The sequence below is a fragment of the Rhamphochromis longiceps genome, linkage group LG18 (genome assembly GCF_057381845.1).
Source record: "Rhamphochromis longiceps isolate RC_006_pf linkage group LG18, R_longiceps_female_GT1.1, whole genome shotgun sequence".
NCBI classification, from domain to species: domain Eukaryota; kingdom Metazoa; phylum Chordata; class Actinopteri; order Cichliformes; family Cichlidae; genus Rhamphochromis; species Rhamphochromis longiceps.
In genome coordinates, this window is record NC_140574.1 from 22,321,961 (window position 1) to 22,345,737 (window position 23,777).

Consider the following 23,777-nt stretch of genomic DNA (forward strand, 5'->3'; position numbering starts at 1 on the left):
AGTCACACAAACCACCTGCAACTCAACACCTCAAAGACTAAGGAACTGGTTGTGGACTTCGGGAGGTCTAGAGCAGGTCCACTGCCAGTTCAGATAGAGGGGGAGGAGGTGGAGGTGGTCAACAAGTACAAGTACCTCGGGCTGTGGGTGGACAATAAACTGGACTGGTCATGCAACACAGAGCACCTGTATAAAAAAGCCCAAAGCCGACTGTACTTCCTCAGGAGGCTGAGGTCTTTTAACATCTGCAGGAAGCTCCTGAGGATGTTTTACCAGTCAGTGGTTGCTGGAGTACTTTTCTATGCTGTGGTGTGCTGGGGGAGCAGCACAGCAAAGAGGGACTCATCCAGGCTGGAGAAACTGATCAGGAGGGCTAGCTCTGTGGTCGGCATGAAGCTGGACACTCTGGTGACAGTGGCAGAGAAAAGGACATTAAAGAAACTGATGGACATTATGGACAATGCTGGGCATCCTCTGCACACGGCCATAAACAATCAGAAGAGTCTGTTCAGTGACAGGTTGCTTCTCCCCAAGACAAGAACTAACAGACTTAAAAACTCCTTCGTCCCACACGCCATCAGACTGTTTAACTCCTCTCTGGAGGGGAGAGGGAGGGGAGACAGGAGGACAAAGGAGGGGGGAACAACTAAGCTGTAGTGCCTCTGCACCTCACTGTACAATACCTTGTGCAATACTTTTTGTAAATAGTCAACAGTGCAATAGACTCAATACTTGAAATGTGCAATTCACTTGTATTTTTATTTTTTATTCCTATTTATTCTATTTATCCCCTTTGTATATTTTATTTATATTTGTCTCTGTATTTATATATATGTGTGTGTGTGTGTGTGTGTGTGTGTGTGTGTGTGTGTGTGTGTGTGTGTGTGTGTGTGTGTATATATATATATAACAGTTCTGTAACTGTAACTTTGGTCGTTGCTGTGGTTTTTTTTGGAAGTCGAATTTCCCAGAGGAACCCACCCGAGGGATTAATAAAGTTCTATCTTATCTTATCTTATCTTATCTTATCTTATCTAAGTCTGGGGGGGGGGGGGGGGGGGGGGGTTGCAGCTGCCCTCGCCGCCATTAAACCCTGCAAACCATCATGTACAATGCAAACATTAAACTGCTGGGTTGCATGTTTACTATGCATCACTCATTGACTGTATGAATGTGAACAATCTGAGCTTTAATCAGGCATGTAAAGACAACATGAACCACTAACGTGATTAAATACGTGTCTATATGGACTACATCAGCACAACATAGCAAAGAAAAAATAAAAAATTAATAAATAAGGGTTTGATAAATCAATTTAGTCACATTCGCCTCTGCCAGGCACAGATTCAACATTATGAAATAAAACAGGACCACCCCCATTAAGCTCATAATGTACTTTAAGTAGAAATAAATCAGCATTTGCTTGCACTTTGGAGACCTTTAAGGGTCCGGGCTCGGGTGCAGTTGAGCGGATTGTCTCCTCGCTCTTGCAGCTGCTGTCCGCTTTGTTTTGTGTGCAAATTGATTATTTGTCCACATGCTAAGTTTGAAGCATTACTTGTGTCACCGTGCTCATAAGGCTGGCAATAAAGCCACTCTGGCATCTGTGAGTTGAGTCCTGACTTGGAGTTAGAGCCACCGTAGAAGCTGTGGTGATTCAAAGAGGATGCTAGTGAGTGTTTGGGATGAAATATGTGGTGTTTTACATATTCATGGGTCAGTACTGTAACTGTGTGTGCGTGTGTGAGTGTGTATTGGAGGGGATCTGTACACTTGCTGGTACACTCACGGGTCACTCCGGGGACCCCGGGGGGCCCTGACATTGTCGTCCTGCTTTGGCCCTCCGTGGTCAGTGACTTACATGATGTGATCCGGTCGCCCTGGTATGGCGAGGTGCGCATGCCCACTAAGAGGACGCAGCGGCTCCATGTGTGTTGAGGCGCATTATTTGGCAACAGACGCGGCAGCGGGGAGGGCCGAAAAAAGAGGATATCCCCTGGATTTCAAAAAAAAGCAACGATTTATCGAGGTTAACTGCAGATTAAACATTCCTTGGTAGACCATCGGCGAAGAACGGGAGACAAAGCTACCGAGTAAGTTGACTTATGTGAAGCTGAAGTTTTTTTAGTGAGGGGATCGAGAGGAGCCTTTTATTCGGACTCGTCGAGAGGAGCCAGGTTTTCCTCCACCTATCTGTGACGATAAAGAAGCTGATGGGCTGTTGAAAAGTAACACTTCTCCGCAGAGCCAAAGGTTGAGCACTGGGGAGGAGAAGAGGGGGGGCTCGCTCAGCCAAAATTTCTTTTATTTAATGTTTCCTCAGGAGCACCGGCGAGTAAATGTGATGGCTGGACTTGATTTGGTGCGGTAGAAGTCGTTTAACGAGGTAAGGATTACAACGTTACATCGCCAGCGGCTCGACGGTCGTCGGCGGCGGCGGCTCAGTCCGTGGGCCGGTCGATGAAATTTATGAGTTCCGACTCGGAGGTTTTTCCTCGGGAGGGGACAGACAGGTAAACCGTCCCGGTGAGCCTCCTGAAGCCGCACTTTTAGGGCAGTATCGCGAAAGTTTGGGGGTCCTTTTTGAGCTCGACGGCTGTCCCGCATCGGGGGTGCGAGCCAGGTCAACGATTCGGGTTCGGTTCTGGTTGTGTGTGGGGGTCATGTTGACGAGCGGCTTTCCCCGGCTCGGAGGACTTTCAGTAGTTTGGCTTAAAGTGTCCGGCAGCCGCTGGTGGTCACACACACCGAGTGCCTTTATCCGAGCTAAAAGTGGCTTCGTGTTTTTGTTTGTGCGATGTAGCTAATGTTAGCTCGCTAACTAATAACACGCACACCTCCTCCGAGGCGGTGTCAATAATAAAAAAGCCGGCTAGTTGCACATGTAAGTGTGGGCTGGGTTTAGTTTTTAAAGGGCTGAGTTTGGTTTTTTGGACTGTGTACTGGCGGCTGGAAACGTTAATGGTGGACGCCGCTGCCCGCTTTAAGCCCCGTGGCACCAGTATTGGTTCTGCTATCTGGTAGCTAATCTTCCTACTTCTCTCTGTGACAACCGTAGTCTTCCTCCTCTTAAAGCTGAACACACACACACTCTCACACACACCGCACACACTCCCCTCTCTGTCTCTTCCTCTCAGCCAGACAGGAGCACGCACGCACACACACAGGCGCGTGCACACATTTCCACAGCACGAGTTTTTGCAGCGCTTCGGGACAAAGCTGTGGGCTCAGGATTTCTGCCGTCACACCAGTTCGCCGCTAAATTTGTGCCGTCCGTTCATGCGGACGCGCTGAGGTGGATTTAAAACGTGGGGATATCTAATGGCTGAACGTGACGGAAGCCGGCGTTGCTCATGGTGTGTGCAGCGAGCCACACGCGGACTGACGCCGTGTTGTGACGGCACTGGTTACTCTTGCTGAGTCGTGATCGTGTAGCCTTTAATTGGTTAATTACTTAATTAGTTTTGCAGTTGATTGATTTTCAGCGTCTTATTGCATACCGTCACCTGCAGAGGACATAGCTGACTAATGTCTGCTGACTTGTATCAACTTGCTTTCCAAGTAGCATTAATGCCTGAAAGTGTGAGCCACAATCAGAGTTACTGCAGTGAAGTTCTTCTTGTTAAGCTACATAATCGTCTTTTATTCATTAAAAAATAATTATTATAAAATTAAGACTGCTTGTGAAAATGATCCAAAAATCTACAAATATGTGGTTAAAAGTCTTACTATTGTAAGACTAAGACAGCTATAAAAAATAAAATAAAAACAAATCTAGGTTTTCTGTCCGATTCCTATCAGTTTCTGTTAGTTCTCATTGCAACACAATGCAGCCACTTAAAAGTCCCATGCATGCCATGTAAGCTGGGGATGGCATTGTTGCAAAAGCGAGCTGCTGCTTTTAGGAGACTTTTATTGCCTCTTTGTGGTGATCTGGAATGAACCCTCGCTTGTTTGTGTGAACAAAGGCCCTGTAAAGCATTATTTACATGTCAACAGTGTGCAGGTTGCCTTTAGTGAAGGGAAGGGGGGGGTCAGAGGAGAGGGGAGCGCTTTGGCTGTTGAGCTACCTGTCCTTCCTGTGTAGAAACTGTGCATCTGCAGCGTGATGCAGTAGTAGTACTATCCACCCCAGAGTGATTGTGTTGTTTGTATTCAAATGACAAGACTGAGTGAGTCAGAAACAGCGCATGAATTTTCAGCCATTCCAGAAAGCACTGTTCCAGCGATGTCTCTCACACACACACAGACACACAAGGCTGGTTCAGGGCTGTTGTGCAGTCAGCTACTGTTCTGTAAAGGGTCATCTGCTAGCCACATTTTGAGCTGCTCCACATAACTACTGGGGGTCACAGGGCGACCTGTTTGGTCAAACATCAGAGACGTCATCAAATACGTGTGGAGCAAGTTGCTCCCTAATTGCCTTTTCAGTTCGTTTCGTGTAGATGCTGCTGTGTGAAGCTCTGAGCTCTCAAGATCTGAAGTTATTTAACTGAGCAAGTCAGTGACCCACAAAAGTGAGCTTTGGCCATAACTAGCTCCAAAGCAACATCTTATTTAAGCATACACCTCCGATGACATTCTTCTATTGTGAGTGGGGCCGCGAAGGTTTTGCTTTTTAGTTAGTGCACGGACACTATCATTGCTATCATTTGTTATTCTGACAGATGCAACCAGGTAATGGAAACGAATACTTTGCTGGTTCAGCAGTTTTCCAAGGTAGAGTGGCCGCATAGTTGCACGGTTTCCTGAAGCCCCCGTGTGATGTAGAAATATGTGTTCACAGGGTAAAAGGTCTCTCGTGGGTAAATAAAGTGCTGAACACATACTGCATGTAAAGGTGGACATCAGTGATAATTGAGAGCGAGGCTGCTGGTGTGAGTGAAGATGATTGACTGATAGCTGACAGGATCAATGTGATAAATAACTGCCTCATAGCAGGAGAAAAAGACAGAGAAGACAAAACCCTGATAGTGGTAGGAACCTGATGCTAGATTAAAGTAGCACTTTGCACCTTGATAATGTGGCAGTGATCACTGTGATTTAAATACACTCCAGTTGTTAATGAGATGATTGGGTTTGATTGGAGAAATGTCACAAAAAGGATTCAAATGTATATCAGGCATTTGAGACAGCTGACCAGAGTTGGATTGGCAACTTTCTGGACACTGAGTCAACTTGCATATGTGCCGTTTGTATTACTGTTGGTCAGGCGTCTTACACGGATGTATGGGCCACGTCAATTCTCATTAATGGTCACTTCTTAAACAATATAGTGACATGGGCAGGACTTGTTAGAGGACCAGTCTTGTGGGCATTCTTGTAGTGTGCACATGGAAACCTCCAAAACACAACTAAATGTTGGAAAGCACAGTGTGCACACGGCAACTTTATTAGAAAAAAAATCAAAATTGCCATCATTTTGGAAAATGTGTCTCTGAAAGCAGCAGTGATGCCGTGTTTTCCTACATTGTTGTGTCCCTGTAAAACTGGAAGACCAACTGAAGTCTAGTTTTACAAGTACAGACTTGTGGCTTTAGGACGAAACTGCAAGACATTACATTTTGCAAAACCTGCAGAATCTTGGATTAACTTTGTTCTTCAATGTCATTAAATTACAGCTGTTTATGTTACCCTTTTTTAAAAACACTGATAAAGAGTTTTAGTAATGCAACGACAGTGTGCATTCAGATGTTTTTGTCTAATATCTAATGGGCTTCAGTTGGGTGGCTCATGTGGCTCTTTTAGATTAGCACCTACTCTGCTCGACTCGAATCGGTTTCAGTCGTTTTCCATTGCAATTGAATGCCATCACACTGTGAGTATGCGGCACAAAACAACACAACAATGGAGGACATCGTCTGCACCTCGTCGTTGGTGGACAGTGTCGGTTAGTGTCGAGTCTTTTTCCTTGTATCCGGGGTTCAAAAATGACGAGTTTGATTCTTGCAAAGGAGTCTCTCTCATGACTCATCCAATGACATAATTTTCTGGCCAGTCAGTGGCATGCAGTCTGTTGACATTACATTTTCAGCTCGCTTAGAACCCCGGCTAAGTAGATACTAGCAAAGTACCAGGTACTACCACCTAAGTGTCGAGTAGAGTTGAGTCGAGTAGGTACTAGTGGGGGAAAAAATGGCGTTATCATTCAAGGACAGAAAAATGTAACTTCTTTTCACCAGACACCAAAGGGACAGTGCAGCTTCTGGTCGAAATCAAGTGAATGTTTCTACTTTGGGAAGAAATGCAGATGGTAAACCTTTGGTCTGGTGAAACTGTACTAAAGAAGTGACAATCAACCAGTCAGCCCAGCCGCCGTGAGAATTATGAGCGCGATCTCTCGCTGTGCTGTCAAGTCTTTGCAGTGTCGTTTAATGCTGTTTGAGGATTTCCATCTGATTTGAATATTTAACAGGATAATGTTGTATACAATGTGATTCAGATCATACCATGACACTAATCACTCCGCCTGCTGCTGTAACAAGTGTAATATTGAAGTGGACAGTGTAGCTTTTCCTCTTAGTGTGTGTGTGTGTGTGTGTGTGTGAAAAGTGAGCAGTTAAGTTTGGCTATATAGCCTGAATTTGTGAGACATGTAAAGTTCAGTTTTGCTTTCGGTTGCTTTCAGAGGTTTTGCACTGGTTGCATGTGATGTCAAGTTCTTGGGGGGGTGTGTGTGTGTGTGTGTGTGTGTGTGTGTGTGTGTGTGTGTGCGCGCGCGAAGAGGGTTTGAAGGAATTGTGTGTGTAAACTGCCATGAAGATGAAATGTGAAACCTGCCAGCCATTAAAGATCCCCCATTACAAAGATGGGGTCAGTGCCCGTGTAAGGTTGGTGCGGGGATGGGTGGCGTTCCCCATGTCTAATTCCTTCCAGCAGCATCATTTCACAGCTATATGCGCCAGAAATTAATAATGTCATCACAACACCCCACCCCCGCCACACCACACACACTAACACACATACGCACACACTGTATAATGGCCGTCAGTGTGGAAGCCCTGCGCCTGCTCCAGCACCTGAAGGGTTAAAACCAGCTTTAGCTTCTCTCTGTCATACACACACACACACACACACACACACAAGCTAACCGGTTTAAACCGGTTCTCAGGAAAAGTGCTTTGTGTGTCCCACTGAATCCTGGGAAGGGTCATGTCATGTGTGTCTCAGTGATGTCAGAGTATTATAAAAACTTAGTCAGCTCTCTGCTATCAGGTGATTGCTCTGCATGCTGCATTGTCACCCTGCGTGCATTTTGTATGTGTGCATGATGGATACATTAAGTGCGCTCATTGCTCGCCGCCATAGCCGTTCTGAGAACAGGAAGGGGAGGAGGGGTTGGAAGCGCATACGGTGTGTGTGTTACGGAGAAGTACTCCAGGTTGTAAGGGTTAATTGTAGCGAACCCCCCCCCCCCCCCCCCCCCCTCCTCCTTCCCACACCCTTCCAAAAAAACAAAACAAAAAAAGGAACGTAGCTTCCTGTGGCGCGTCGCTGGGCAGACTGAGGGCCTCCACAGTCCTGGGAGGACTGGCTCTTGATTCTGTAACATAAAGACATAAATATGCATAAGTACATAACTGCGGTGCACTGCTGCTTCTTCATGCTCTTCCAGCAGAGAGCAAGATCCTTTGTGCATCTCTGAATGTGCTGTCTGTTTGAGATCCTGTGAACTTTGAGCACAGGTTGTCTACTCTCTGTGTGTAGCATGCCATATGGATCAACATTTGCCTTTTTACACATTCAATAATAACCAATTCAATGAGTGTGTACACAGTGAACAATAGCGAGCCTTACCTGGCTTTTTGCTATTGCTCTGGATATAAAAATTTCTGAGTAAATCCTTTGTGATCATATCACCAGCATCATTCTTGTACCAAACTACAGTATGTAAGTACGCGGCATAATCAGCACCACTAGTAATGGAAATTATGAGTCATATTCTGTCTTTATAATCTCACACTATACTAGGGCTGAACGATTATGGAAAATAATCTAATTGCGATTTTTTTGCCCCAATATTGCGATTGCGATGCGATATGCGATTATTTTTTAAGGTCTTTGTCTTCTGTATTATTAAACAAAGACAAGCAATACATCATATAGTATGGCCAATACTATATTACATTAATTTTAAACTGTTCTTTCCTGGAAGACAGACCTCTGTTATGATGACATGAGGTGATGCATGAATTGATGACTGACATTTTTATTTAACTTCTTCAATCACAACAGTATATTTGAACATACACAATAGTTTATTTTTAGCTTACAAACATCTGAGCATAAAGTGCTGACAAGGAACCCTGGTGTAAACATTAAAATGAAAGTCAGTACAATGTGCAGATTGCAGAAATATACATAAAAAAAATCAGTGGCTTTACCACACTCAGTTTTTCGACATCTGTGAACTACTAGACAGTCATTCAATTAAAAAATAATATTAAATAAATAAAACTAATAAATAAAAAATACACACATCTTACTGATCTCTGCAGTCAGTAACATTACACATAAAGTGCAAACATAATAGCAATTGTATAAACACACACACAAACACGCCTTTAAAGTTTAAAGGCGTGAAATTGGACGGTCTACTAGTTCTGATTAGCGTCACCGCTGTCTCGGTGGAGTTTAATAAACTCGGCCGTCTGCTTCTTGCTATCTAAAATATAACCAGACACTGGTGTAAATTCTCGACTGTCTCATACTTCTGTTTAATAAGTTTTCTGTTTGACGTTTAGTCAGCTGTGTGAAAACCAAGGAGGAACCCACCCGGGGGATTAATAAAGTTTTATTTTATCTAATCTAATAACTTTAATCTCAGCCAAACCGATTTACTCACGAACAAACAAAACACTGAAAAAAACCCAACAATAACATTTTTAGGTTGTCTAAGTGACTTATATATTACGTTTAACCCGAGCAGCGAAACTCCGCGGTGATCTGAAAATGATGTGCCGGGAGTTGTGCCGCTCTCGGCCGCATCAGTAACCCTCGAGGTCCCGGCTAGCTGTCGAGCTGGTGGGTAGCAGACGCCTCTGAAAACGTCGAAGCACTTTTGCAAATATGGGATATCTTGATAAACCGAGCAGATATTTGATGTTTACACAACTACTTTCTCGCCTGAAAATATGTTAAAAGTTTATTTTGTGACCCAGAAAGATTAGTATGAGTAATTTTAAAACTTAGTAGCGGCCGCCATTGCTGGAAACTGGAGTTTGGCTGGGCCGCGCTATGAATTCTGGGATATGGTAGTAATTTGGACAGCCTTCGGCACGTCGCTGTGACGTAATCGGTCTACAAATGCGGCCTCAGGAGGATGCAGCCCATGAATTTGGACATGTCCAGAGTATAATCGCAGCCTTTGCGGTTATAAAATTGCACTTGATCATGTCGCGATATTATCGCAAATGCGATATATCGTTCAGCCCTACACTATACCTATATTTAGGCATATTGGTGTTTAGATATTACAGCATCATGTGTACTTGATGGGGCAGAAAACACCTCAGAGGCACGTGCCCAAATCCAGAGTCATCAGTGGGATGATTGACCCTTTTGTAAGTCTTTTCTTAGTGCACAGGATGCTATTATGGATAAATGGGTCAATATCCACTGATATGAAAAGTGCATCAGAGATGTACAGCCAAACAGTTTGATAGGCCATTATCAAAACCATCAGCATGTATTGACTGATGTGGAGTATCTGCCGTCATCCCGTGCGTCCGCTCTCGTTTCTGACCCGACTCTGAGTGATTCAGAGCAGCTACTGTAGGGATAATGTGTGACACTATGTGCCATGTACTGGTGCACTTCTGCGAGGGCACAAGTGCACTCTGTAATGCTCGTCCGCCTGACAGAGCGAGCCGCTGTATGTCCTCATCTCCACTACTGCTGCCATGTCAACATCTGGTGGGGATTGAATCTGGTGTTCAGGGGATATTGGACAGTAATGGATATGGTGCTCCACTCAGAAAGAGTTGTATACGCATCGTGAGCTCCTCGCAGCCAATGAAAAATCCCTCCACGTGAATACGTACATTTCTAAAATATGTGGATTCATGAGTTGTTATGAATATTTGAACAGAATTCATGCTCCAGTGAATTTTCGCTCTACCCCAAGTCCCTTTAACTCTGATTTGATTACGATGTTGTCATAGATGTTTTATCTCTCTGCAGCATTTTTTTTTCTCTTTGCAGTCTTTCAAAAGACCTTTCTGCTTCTCTCAAGTGCATTTTTTGATTTTCTATTTTGCCCTGAACACTTGAGCACTTTCTGAGTACGCCCATATTTTTCCTAGTGTCCCCCTTTCTCCTGGCTTTTAGTCTAGACTGAGATTTGGAGAATGGGATGTTTTGGAATTATACTTGAGTCAACATCTTGGCTATGTGACCGTGATAATCCAAGATGTTTTGTCTGGGTGCCATTTTTAGAGCATGTCCCCTGCAGCTGGTTCAAGGTCAGTCTTGTCTGCGTCATTATTGAACAACACGAGGACAATCGCAAATGCAGTTGGGGTAAAATAGACGCCTTAATTTATTATTGGGTAATAGACCTGCAGGTTTCTCCTACCGTGTTAGCCTTGTGAGAATGACATGTGACTTGGGCTAGAGCCTAAATAAAAGGGGCTCTGTTATTTTTCTTCTAACAGTTCATCATAACCTTTATCTGTCTTACTCGGTGCAGCCCCTCAATTCATCCACTGTCTGAAATAAGCTGGTTTATCACCTTTCCTTATAAGATAGCTTTCTTCTGATTGGCTGCCCCTCACTAACAGGAAGTTTGAAGAGCAGCTGGGTGAGGCTGTTGCACTTGCACTCAGAGCTGTGTGCCTGAGATTACCACATTAAGGATGTGCGATCAGAAGAAATTAAAGTTCCGGCAGCACTTTATTAATTGGCCGACATATTTTACCTTATAGCTCACATCAGGGTCACTGTAAAACATCAAACGCTACACACTCAATAGGATAAATGCAGAGTAGATGAAATGGAAAACAACCAGTCACTGACAGAATACATCCAATTTGCTAGTGTAGTCTGTCTGTCTTTTGGAAACATTCCTCAGATTTTGGGCCATACTGATGTGTCACACAGTTGCTGTAGATTTTTGTAGCTGCACATCCATGATGTGACCCTCCCGTTCAGTGAACTCATTGTCATGTTTAACCAGTCAGAAACCAGTTTGAGCTTTTATTTGAGCTTTGTATAAGGGTACACTGATCATAAAATTAAGCCATGCTCAGTTAATACTGTGGGATCCAAAACGTGCCAAGAGAATATCCTCCATACCATTACTCTATGACCACTGTGAATCAGTGGTATAAGGCAGGATGGTTCAATGCTTTCATGTTATTTAGTCTGACCCAACCATCTGATTGCTGAAACAGAAATCGAGCCTCATAGAACCAGGCAGCCTCCTGTTGTGCACTTTCAGTGATCCTGTGTGAAGTCTCAGTTTACTGTTCTTAGATTCACCCGGTGTGGTCTTCTGCTGCTGTATCAAATCTGCTCGAAGGTTTGATATGTTGTGCATTCAGAGATCCTCTGCATACCTTGGTTGTAACAAGTTAGTGTTGCTTTCCTGTCAGCTCAAAGCAGTCTGGCCATTCTCCTCTGACCTCTGGCGTTAACAACGCGTTTTTACTCCGAGAACTGCTGCCCACGGGATATTTTCTCTTTTTCGGACCATTCTCTGTAAACACTAGAAATGGTTGTGTAGGAAAATCCCAGCAGTTTCTGAAATACTCAGGCCAACCCCTGTGGGAGCAACAGCAACGTTACATTCAAAGTTACTTAAATCCCCTTTCTTTCTCAATCTCATTCTCAGTTTGAACTTCAGCAGATTGTCTTGACCATGTGTACATGCCTAAATAAACTGAGTCGCTGCCGTGTTGAGTGATTAGATAACAGTGTTAATGAGAAGTTAAAAAGGGCTGGCAAGTGTAAAGTCACATAAAGATCTGCCAATGAGGTGGCAATACGGCTGTGCCTAATATCATACGATCATAGTCAGTCAAGGCAAAAAGGGAGTGTCCAGTGGAAAACAAGGTGGTATGTGACGCAGCCATGAGCTGGAAAAGTGCAGCTGAGGGGTGGTGTTTAAATTTTGTCTCACCCAACATCAGACATATCCACTCAAAACACTTTGAGGTAGTTTATTCACATTTTTTTTAAGTTTTTATTTTTATAAATATATATATTTACGTTGACCCTGATGTAGGCCATAAGCATGTGACTATAAATGGGTAATGTAAATTAAATACAAGGACTTTCACTTTCAGTTCTTTTAGAAATGGAAATATGATTTTAAAAGTTCTGTTTTTTTGACTGAGTAGAATCTTAAATATACCTAAGTGGTGTTTTTCCAACTTCATACAATAAAAATGGACATTTCCTTTTCCTGGAGTTTTTATGCTCCCTATTTTCAATGTAAACTTTTTTTTGTTTTCGTGTCATTTTGGGATCCTGCTTGACTATTGAACACGTCACGTAACACTGTTATTCTTCTTCTTTCTATTTACAGGGGATGTCTGAGGAGGCTGTCCGCCAGACACGCAGCCAGAAGAGGGCGCTGGAGAGGGAGGCTGCCCCACAGTCTGTAGAAACCTCCGATGCCGACAATGAAAGCAAAAAACCTAAACTGGACCCGTCTGAATCGCCAACACAGACCCCAACTAAACCTAAGCCTGACCTTATTCTGGCACAGGATGGTCAGAGCCGGACTAGGCCCGGATTAGAGCATGACAAGGAGCAGGAGCAGGATCAGAGCCCTTTGCCGTTATCTTTAGTGTTACCCTTGACCTCCCAGCCGGTGAAGGATGATCGGAATTGGTCCCAGAGACAGGAGGTGGTCGAACCCGGCTCAGACAATCGGACTGACTGCAATGACAAAGCAAGGGCAATGGACACAAGGAGCCGCGTCCGGCAGGCGGAGCCAAAGGCGTCCGGCGGCATGCTGGCCGCAGGGGAAGTAAAGGCCACTATTAAGGTTGAAGTTCAGACAGGAGAGCAGCCCGTGGACATGAGCACCACCAAAGGGTGAGAAACGGTTCACAGTAAACACAAAAATAATAATGTGAAGGTGCCTTGTGGCTTTTCTGAAGCACTGCCGGCTCCTTGTCTAGACTTTTTGTTCTAAAAACCCACTTATGGGGTTTTAGAAAAGGACAAATGGCACCTTGTTTGAATATGAACGGGCTAAAAATGTTTCAAAGTTACTTTTGTAATCCTGCTGCGTGTGTGTGTTTGTGGCTCAGAGGTGATGCTGAACTTTTGCTCTACCTCCATTTTCCCCCCTCTCCACCACCTGAACCCTAAAAACTCCCCGAACACAAAATGAAGCCGTGTGTGTCACAAACTGGTTCCAGCCGGTTGTTGCCATGGTTTCCACAGTGGAAGGAACAGTGAGGGGAGGGGGAGGGGGGGGAGAGATGAGAGGAAAAGTGAACGTGTCACGTGATGATGACTTTGAGGTCACGTGACTTCTTTGGAAGAGAAGTGATTAATCCACAGGAAGTGATGATGGCGCTAAGCCCTCAGGAGAGACTAATACACACATGAATAAACACACAGACAGACACAAAAAAAAAAAGACGGCGAGGAGAAGAGACGGGCCGCGTGTCGTCATTTGTTGACTTTACCAAATTCTTATGCTTCACAGAAATGCATAATCTGTGCAATCATAAGGCCTGTCTTATTTTAACAGGAGCATTCCTCCTGCCCTTCAGTCTTTGAGTGCCACTAGTCAAAGTATTTAGGTCATCTACTCTCACATATAGCCTGCAGCTCAACTAGTCACTTTGCAGTAGGAGCTGTAAGTGTTTGGAGGGGAGGCCATGAGTAAAATGTGCATAACGATGTGGTTTTGTAGATAAAAGTGATGACTGATCCCAAAATTCTCCAAGATTTGCTTAGCGTGCCTTGTGTGACGAGTTTACGCGAATGCAGGTCAACTCCAAATGCTTCAAACGCCTGCCCACAGTATCCTGTTTCAACAGGAAATGCGTGCTCTCAAGCAGCCGTTTCATTGTGACTTAAAGACCTTCACCGGAGCTTTAAGTCAGTCACACCTTGCCCCTCCTTGGCATTTAAGCCTGTTCCCCTTGTTGCTGGTAAACCTTCGATATGAATAGAAGCTGTGCGGAGCGCTGTCTGGACTTGTTAGATTACAGCGAAGAGGATAAACCTGTGGTCATAAATTATATTTGTGGTTGAGGAGCAGACCTCCTTAAATACAGGCATTAGTAATGGCTGCCAATACTTGAAGCGGTCGAGTTGTGCTTTATCTTCCTTCAAACTGCCATACACGTTCTGAAGCTTCTCAACCTATCCGGATCTGCCACTGCGAACTCGAACGGCGCAGCTAAATCCTGTCTTTAAACTCAAATCACATTTGTGATTTTTCACTGGGGATGCTGATGTTTCAAGAGTATACACATTCATGCACAACACATTCAAATGATGCATCTTTTGAATTTTGACTAGAATAGAGAGAGGATAGAAAGAAGTGAAATGGTCAAGCTGTGGAGTAGGATGATTATAACATCCCTCAAAGTACTGAAGGAACACACTGGATGTAATCCGTACAGAAACATCAATTTAAATGCTGTTATTAACATTTTTTTTTTTTTTTTTTTTTGTCCAGGAGTATAAAAAGAGAGAAGCGCCCTCCATCCCCTGAAGATGATGACGTTATCATTTTGTCAGATAATGACTCCCCTAGTCCACCGATGAACGGGCTCAGCCACTTTAAAGAGCTGGACACGGACTTGCTCATGGTGAGAGACCAAAGTCAGAAATCGTGCATTGGAAGATGAGAGCTCGAGACTCACTTAGCTGTGAGCTTTTATAGATTTTAGTACTGGGGGTGCAAGTTTGGACCTCAGAGATGTTGCACTGTGTGGTTAGAGGTGGATTGAGGACTCAGAGGAATCAGGGGATGTTCAGTAACCTGAAGGGATTTCATTTTTTTTTTTTTTTAATTTATTTTTTTGTAACGTGCCGCTGTGCTCTGTTGAATGTAGAAGAGCAGCCCAGCTGAGAGGGAGCGTATCATTAAGCAGCTGAAGGAGGAGCTGAGACTGGAGGAGGCCAAGCTCGTGCTGCTGAAGAAACTGCGGCAGAGCCAAATTCAGAGGGACACTCTGCAGAAGGTAACTAGCAGCTTTCGCCCACATCAACACATCATTGCACTCTTCCACGTGTAGGGATAGATATTGATGGGATAATATTACAAATCTGCCAACAGGTCATTGATCTTTAGTGATTCTCTTCTAGTTCCTGCACAGTTTTCTGTGGATTGTGAAGTATCCCAACGCTGTCACTAAAATCTCCCATAAATGTTACCATAATACAGTCAGTCTATCTGACTGCATTTGAATGTGTTCATGTTGGCAATTATATCTGTTTCTGATAATACAGCAATTAACAGCGATAAATCATTGAAAATCACATTTGTTGCCCTCTACATAAAAAAAAAAAGAAGCTCACTTTAACTCTTTAACATTTGTGCTCAGCAGACTTCCTGTTCAACAAGAATATAACCAGCTGAGTCGAGTCCCCTGAGTGTGCTCATTGACAAAACTTGTTCAGATTGATGCATGTATAAATCAGACAGCAGTTATTTGCCAACCTTCGACTCTCTGAGAGTTAGACTGCAACTGTTTGCAGAAAGGTTTGCCTCATATCAGGTGACCTGTGCAATCACTTTGCGATCAAAAGCGGTCATGGGTGTGCACTTTTAATAACCCCAACTTGCAATTGGTAGCCTGTGTGAAAATTCAATACAGTCAGCAGAGGCAAGGGGGTTCCTGTCACTCATGTGACTGAGCCAGTTGGGAGGTCAAAGGTGTGTTCAGTGTTGGATGATTTCTAGGTTGAGCTGATTTAATGTACGGTCATTTGGCTAACACATATGAGATCAGCCCTCTAGTTCATTATATTCACAATATTTTAATTCATTTATTGAATTTTCAGTATTGTGTTACACGCATCAGGTTAGAAAAAGGAGTCAAGTCTAAAAGACATCAACCCACAATGTGAGTTTGTAAGGGAGCAGCAGCAGCTACAAATTGGCCCTTAACATTAAAAGCCTCTCCTACAATCTCTCACCTACAGCTTCAGATTATACGAGTCGTCTGCACATTTTCTTTTTCTTTTGATGATAATTTGTTGTAAATGACTAAAGTCAAACTTGTCAAAGGTGATGCACAGAAGGCAGAGAAAAGATGGGTCGAAAATGTGAAGCCAATGCAGAAGTGGCTAAAACCTGCATTCTTTCTAATGTCCAGCAGAGGGGCTGGGGGAGGAACACAATGTTCATTTTGTGATGTATACGTTAGGGTTGCTACTGCATGAGCGTGCAGTGTCTTTGATTTATGTGTCAAATCCATCCAAAATGAAATCGGATGAATCCAAAATGCTGGAAACAGCAGAGCACTGTCCAACGGCTCAAGTCACTGTGGTAGGAATCTGTTGTTTACGTACAGACTATGTGATTAAATACATTTATGAAAAACGTTGGTTACAGAAAGATGATACAACAAACCACACTAATTTGCAACTTCTATTAAGTAAAACTGACAGTAACCATGACAACAGCCTCATAATTATTACATAACAAAATAAATAAACGATTTTAAAAAGTGATAACGACTCTCGGTCAGGTTTTATTCAAATATATAGGTTAAAGCCATGATAACTGTTGAATAATGCAGGTGATGCCTTGATGGTGCAGATAAACCATGTGTTACATGCAGTTCATGTCGTTGACAGGGACAGCCGCTGTTTATATGTTGATTGACGATGCGATTTGGTTTATCTAAGCTTGTGCTGTTCAGCAGAGTGAAGCATCGTTTCAGTTTAATATCTCTGTACGTTGTTTTTCAGCCCTCAGGTTTATCTGGCTCATCTGCTCCTCCTCCTCTAATTCGAGGAACAATTGCAAGCAGTAAAGGCTCTCCACAGGTTAATACACTAATATCACACATGCACATTATTTGTTTGAAAGCACAGTTGCACTATAGTTGATGCCACTTCTCACGGTGTTTTTTTTTTTTACTTTTTCTTCTTTAAACCAGATTTTGACAGGGAGGAGTTCGGGTACTGTCATCCCTCCACCCCTGGTGAGAGGAGGGCAGCAGATTTCGTCTAAACATGGCTCCCAGATCATCATGCCACCTCTGGTTAGAGGGGCACAGGTGAGTCATGGGAAAACTCATCCTTGTCAAGTTAATTATAGCCTAAAGGTGTTTCGTGGTAGTGCTGTCTTAAAGAGACAGACTATAGGGAAAAGGTTATATTTAAACGTAGGACTTATGTTCTCTCTTTGCGCCTCCCTCTCTTTCTGTGTGTTCTTTGCTTTGGTGCTTTTTGATGTCCTTTCCTCGTCCTCCGCTACCTTTGTGTCTGTGTTGCCCGTCTCATTGTCGTGGTTAGCCCATCTCTGTGTCTCCACAGCAGATTCAGGCTCTCCGCCAGCAGCAGCAGCAACAGCTGGCTGCCTCTGGAGGCTCGGGGTCTGGTCCTCCTCCTCTGCTGTTGGGTCCCCGGAACTCTGACGCCCAGGGCCAGAGAGGAATGATCCAACCAGGCCTCATCAGAGTCGGCAGCACGCTGGTTAGTATGTCACCGGTCCCTCAATGTAAAAAACAAAAACAAAACAAGAGTGGGCAGAGAAGTGATTCACTCTTCCAGGCTGGAAGCGTAGGATGTATTATACTATGAAGTTAAAGTTTTGTTACTTTGTCTAAATTTGATATGTGTAGAGTTCAAATTGCTCCTGATTATAACTGAGAAAGCTGTAGCCACTGCACGTTGGTGTATGTGTTGCCTTCAGCATTTAATATCACAAAGAATCCTAAATTTAACTGATGGGAATTCAGTCAGAAATCTTGAATGATTCACTCAATAACTACTTCTTTCATTGATTATCTACAACGCTGAGGTGCAATCAAGTATGCAGAATGTACAAAAAGTGAAGTCTAAACTGTTGGTTAGCTCACATTTAGTTTTGAAAATAAAACAAATAAGAACCCTTATCTACCAGTCCATAGGAAGCCGGGCGGTTAATGGAAACTGTTACTTGTAGGGGAAACAGGTTGACTAAGATGTACCGTCAGCCTGTAGATGTACAGTCATGTGAAAATGAACACTGCCCATTTCAATAGGAATTCAGAAGGCATGTAGCAGCCTGATCAGATGCACTTGGTTAATTGATCATCAGTAAGCGTGAGCACCTTTATGAAAACGGGTTTTGGCAGTTTGCTGGTGTGGAGCATTTAGGTGTGTGTGAACACACACAATGTCACAATCTACTCAGGAGTGGTCGTCCCAGCAAATTCAAGGTCAGACTGTGCAATGCTCAGAAACCTCAAAAAACAATGATGTGCTTTGGACAGACAAGGTCAAAGTGGAAATGTTTCACCATATTTAGCGAAAACCAAACACAGCATATCGGCATACCAACTGCGAAGCACGCTGGTGGAGGGGTGATGGTTTCCTGGTCACTGAGTGGAGCGTGAACACTTCTGTATACTAAAGTATTCTAGAGCTAAATGTGAGGCCGTCTATCTGACAGATAAAGCTTGGTTCAAGTTGTGTCATGCAACAGAACAATGATCAAATCTACAACAGAATGAGTGAAAAAGGAAAGAATCGGGTGTTGCAATGGCCCAGTCAAAGTCCAGACCTCAGGCAGACTGTGAAATGCTACGGTGGGACCTTAAGAGAGCTGTGCATAAATGAAAGCGTGGGACAAAATTCCTCCACAGCAATATGACAGACTGAGGAAGTCATGCAGAAAATGATTACATCATGTTATTGCCGCTAAAGGAGGTTCTGCCAGCTTATTTTTCCACAGGGCTGCATTAGGTGGCAGACAGCAAGTTCTCCCAGTCCTCAATTAAACTTGGAAGAAATTGATTAATGTTCGAATAAAAACTCTGAAGCCTGTTGATGCTCAGGCTCACAAACTGTGCTCAGGCAGATGATGCGCTTCATCACTCATTTGACCAGCTTAGCCTTGCTACTGAAGCAATGAATTTGAAACATAGATTAGACTGTTCAGAATGTGTAGTTACTGCAATGGAGAGTTCATTTTGAGCCAGGCTAACCAATCGTAGAGAAGGGTCCTCTGGCCAGGACAGTTGGCCGTTATGCTGGTGCCTCTTAAACAGGACACTTCTGACTACAGGAGAACATGGCACAGTCACCCATAACAGACTTTTTCTGGAGAACCAACAGGCAAAGAGTAACGATAAAGTCCGGGGAATAAAGTAGGTTGACTGACCAGGTGCGTGTGTGTGAAGTCAGCATCTTTGATAAGTAGCAGGTATTTTTGTAGTCAGATCATCAGATGAGTCAGATTTTGTGTATTGTGTTGTATTTGACATTGGCACAAATGTGAAATACATTGTGACAGAGCTTTGAGACACTATTGTGGTCGGGGCTGAATATTTACACCATGTGTTTCTTCCTGTCTTTGCTTGTTTACGCAGGCCTCTTCATCCAGTTTGAAGGGCTCTTCCCTAGGAAGCGGTGTGTCTGTGGTGGGTCTGAATGACTCTCCGGCAAGCCGTCAGGCTGCAGCTAAACTCGCACTGCGGAAGCAGCTGGAGAAGACCCTCTTGGAGATCCCTCCACCCAAGCCACCTGCCCCAGAGTTCAACTTCCTGCCCTCTGCAGCCAATAATGAATTCATCTACCTGGTGGGACTGGAAGAAGTGGTGCAGAATCTGCTGGATACCATCCACAGAGGTATGTGTGGATTTTTAGCTTTTGGTGCTTTGCTTTGTTTTGTTGTTATAGAGGTGAACTGAGCTGTGGTTCTACAGAACAACAATGAGACGTGATCACTAAAGGCATTCATAATCAGGGTTGCTAATCGGTCTCCTTTTGCAGCAATTAGGTTTTAACAGTTTGTTCTTTTTATTTTTTTTTTATTTTTTTTTAATTTATATTTTTTATTAAGGTTTCAAAAGCAGGCATTCACAGTATGTACATCATGTAAGAATACTTCTTGCTTATATTATCTGCCTAAAAGCAATTGAAACAATCACATAATCCGAAATAAGAAAACAAACATCTTTTTATTTTATATGGTAGTAAAACGAGTATCTCTGGCTACACAGCAATTTTGTGGTATCACGATCAGCTTTGGGAAATATTGATAGACATTTTGGGGCAAGCAATTAACTGATTAATTAGGAAAATAACTGTCATGTTCCTCAGTAATGAAAATGAAAATAGCGATTAGTTGCTGTCCTCCCCCTGTTACTAATTGGCCTGCTTATTTTTGTTTCTATTGTTCCTTCCGAGTGAAGACATCTCCACTATCACCCAGGATTTAAATATCTGTCTGCTTGTGTCTGTTTTTCTTCAGTGCTTATTTGATGCCACACTGCTCTGTCTTTGCTCATTGCCTCTGGGCTTCCTGTCTCTGTTTCCAACCAGGAAAAACGGGTGTAGCCCTGCCCAAGCCCACCATCAGAGAACCTTTCATCTGCAGCCAGTGCAACACTGACTTCACCTGCCGTTGGAGGCAGGACAAGACGAAAGGCGGGGCGGTGCTCTGTGAAGACTGCATGTCATCTAACCAGAAAAAGGCTTTGAAAGCTGAGCATACCAATAGGCTGAAAGCCGCCTTTGTCAAAGCACTGCAGCAAGAGCAAGAAATAGAGCAGCGTATAATTCAGCAGACATCTTCACCAGTCTCCCACAGTACCTCATCATCCGCTTCATCTGCCTCTTCATCACTGAAGGCAGAGCATCTGGTGGCTCAGCAGCTGAAGCAAGTTCAGGCCAGAGTGTCCTCCCTCCAGCACCACCACCAGGCCAGCCGAGGAAACCTCATTCATCATCACTCCATCAAGCAGGTTGGAATTAGGTTTTGTTCTCTTTTTTTCAGAGAACACCTGTAGAGTCAAAGCTGCCGTAGCTCAAACAGCCTTTTTGTGTCTCCTCCCTCAGAGCTCACAGGGCCACCTGTCCCACGGTGTCTCATCAGTGGGGGTGAGAGGCATCCCCCACTCCTTTTCCTCCACCTCCCAGCTGCAGAGCGCAGTGGCGGCCGCGGCTTTGGTCAGCCGGCCAGGTAAGCACGCCCATGTTTCCCACCGCTCTGTGCAGAGTTCAAAGGTGAGCAGCAGTGGAATCCGCGGCCACAGGATTATCAGCGGAGGTAGTGCCTCATCCACTGCATGGAAGAAGCAGAGCAGCAGCAACACAGGTAGACTCACATTAATACCAGCCCAACTCTGACGCCTGACATCTGCTCTCTGTCAAATTCCTGTCTGGTCCAAAAGCAATCCTTTGACACCCCAAATCCAACTTTTTTTTTATTTTTATCATTAATTTGTCTTCTTTCTAAAGAGAAAAAAATTGTGATCACTGTAATCTTACACGTTAGAAAGAAAATGATGAATAGGAAATGTTTTCGGACAAGGCACCCCCCACCCCACCCCCACCCCTTCTGGAAATGAATCTGTTTTCCTGCTGTAATCCCTCAGTTTGGTGGTTTTAATACTTTTTCCTGGGTCTCACTACTGTGTGTTAGATTAGCGCATAACTCTCATTCGTTTTTCCTTGGTGTCTGTCCGTGCGTTATGGAGCCGTGGGTGGCTTTACATTCAGGTGTTACACAATCATACAGTGTTTTTCGAAATCATTAGACGTAACGCCGCAGTTCTTTTCCACGCCCTGACCTGACCTGCCGCTCTGCTGCATGTTCACAGGAGTGACCATGGCCTACGTGAACCCCAGCCTGACGGGTCACAAGACATCAGCCACAGTGGACGCTCGCCAGAGGGAGTACCTGCTGGACATGATCCCCTCTCGCTCGTCAATCTCGCAGACTGCAAACGCGTGGAAATAGTCGAAGCCGTACTCCGCTACTCATTTACTAGTTTTTTTCCCCAAGTTCCTCAGCTCCAATAATACGGTCCACAGCGCCCCCGCAGGACTTGTTAAGCAATTACAATCTCTCAAAGTGAAGAAACGTTCCTTAATTAATACCTTTGTATGATTCTTGTTTTAGTTTTGCTTATTTTCCAATGTTTTTTTTTTTCTTCTTTTGGGGTTCATCGTTATTTGATAATTGTGCAGAAACCATTTTGATTTGACTGGGCAGAGAAGAAAATACTTGAAGGGCTTCCTCTGGGCTCTGTCCTCCAGACAGGGTCGTTCAAATGATGATGTACGATAGACGGTTATGTCTGCTGCGAGTACCTTTGATAAAAATAAGCATTCTGTTTGAGGCTTGTTAGCCCTTTTCTGCCATGATGTGGGTGAAACGCACCCAACCTTTTGACACTTGAATAGTTGTATCACACCCAAGAGTTCACGTTCGACAAAATACACATTTATTTTAAGTAAAAGCAAAATTACCAAGTTGTAAAATTTTCATTACACCACCCATGTAGTTAAAGGTTTGAGTTTACTTTGTATTTACCGTAAGTTATTTTTGTGTTTTTGTTTTTCCTTTTTTTTTTTTTTTTTTTTTTCTTGGACTGATGGTTAAGATCACTCAGTATAATGTGGTTTCCACAAATGAAGATTATTCTAGCTTTGTTTTTTCTTTTCTTTCTTTTTTTTCCTGTTTAACAGCATGCCTATCCTTAAGCCCATTTTGCACCTTAGCTGAAGAAGCGTGGTGTCATTGCTTAATTCATCTGTAATTACCATCTGTAATTTGCTTATTTTATATTGTCAACATTGTAAGATTATTTTGAGTGTTACATCATCACTGAGAAAATGCAAAACTCTGAAGGAGCTGAATTCGCCACACTGGAGCCAGAAATCTTGCCTCCGATATTTATCCATTGTCCACGTGAGACACGGGCTACATGTAGCCTCGACTCAGTCCTTAAAGGAAACATCTTCCAGCTTCCTGGATTACACAGTTAAAGAGTTGTGTGATCACACAATTAAGATTAAGACTCTGGATTACACAAGACCATCGTTATCTTGTGCCCCTCACCATAATGCATAATTTCTCTGCTTTCCAGTCATTTTAATTGCAATGTACAAAGTTATGTTTAAATTTATTTGGTTTACTTTTTTCCTAGCTCCTGAAATAAATAATAAAAAATATTACATTTTAAACTGCTGCTTTCATTTGCTGTTTTGGGATATCACTGTCTCTGTGACATTTTTGCTCTTATGGGCCTAGAATCGAAATTCATACGTATGCTGTTAACAAATATCTATTCATTCACATGGTAGCAACTATGCATGTAGATGTGGTCAGGATGACCTGCTGAAGTTTAATTTGAGCGTTAGAATGAGGAAGAAGGGCGATTTTATTTTTTTTAAGGGACTGAATGCAGCACAGTTGTTGGTGCCAAACTGGCTGGCATATTTCACAAACTGCTAATCTACTGGGATCCAGTGAACAGCATTTCTGTTGAAGAAAATACTCTGATGTTAGAGATCAGATGGAGTCTAAAGAATGGCCAGACAGCTTTAAGCACTCATTTCAACAAAGGGCTACAGAAGAGCATCGGTGAACCACACCACTCCAACCTTGAAGCAGACGGGCTACAGCAGCAGAAGACCACATCAGGTATTATTCCTGTCAGATCAGAACAGCAAACTAAGGCTGCAGGTTGCATGACTCCATTAAAATTGGCCAATAGAAGATTGGAAAAATATTGCCTGGGCTGATGAATCAAGATTTCTTAAGATGTTGGAGTCAGAACTTGGTATAAACAACATGAATTTATGGATCCACACTGCCTTGTATCAGCAGATCAGGCTGATGGTGGTGTCTTGAT

The 23,777-nt window shown here is 43.5% G+C and overlaps 1 protein-coding gene across 6 annotated transcripts; it reads left to right on the forward strand.

Moving 5' to 3' along the window:
* The first annotated feature begins 1,921 nt into the window (after nt 1–1,921).
* On the forward strand, nt 1,922–23,106 carry LOC146648244 (transcriptional repressor p66-alpha). Of its 6 annotated transcripts, none has more exons than XM_085388013.1 (11): nt 1,922–2,093; nt 12,530–13,044; nt 14,651–14,783; nt 15,030–15,158; nt 16,894–16,971; nt 17,085–17,204; nt 17,443–17,622; nt 19,503–19,761; nt 20,458–20,879; nt 20,974–21,232; nt 21,738–23,106. In XM_085388013.1, exons 2-11 carry the CDS (start codon nt 12,533–12,535, stop codon nt 21,875–21,877), a joined length of 2,232 nt encoding a protein of 743 aa, XP_085244139.1. In that variant the 5' UTR covers nt 1,922–2,093; nt 12,530–12,532; the 3' UTR covers nt 21,878–23,106. The 6 variants fall into 6 exon arrangements, with proteins under 6 accessions (XP_085244139.1, XP_085244140.1, XP_085244143.1 ...); XM_085388014.1 differs by lacking the exon at nt 1,922–2,093 and adding an exon at nt 2,116–2,386; XM_085388017.1 differs by lacking the exon at nt 1,922–2,093 and adding an exon at nt 3,042–3,356 and having other exon boundaries at nt 20,974–21,097.
* Nucleotides 23,107–23,777: the final 671 nt, after the last annotated feature.

Bases quoted from the DNA above. Each gene is read 5' to 3' on its own strand.
- LOC146648244 (XM_085388012.1), top strand. The intron at 15,159-16,893 runs GTAACTAGCAGC...GTTGTTTTTCAG, and splicing joins AGAGGGACACTCTGCAGAAG to CCCTCAGGTTTATCTGGCTC. The intron at 19,762-20,457 runs GTATGTGTGGAT...GTTTCCAACCAG, and splicing joins GCTGGATACCATCCACAGAG to GAAAAACGGGTGTAGCCCTG.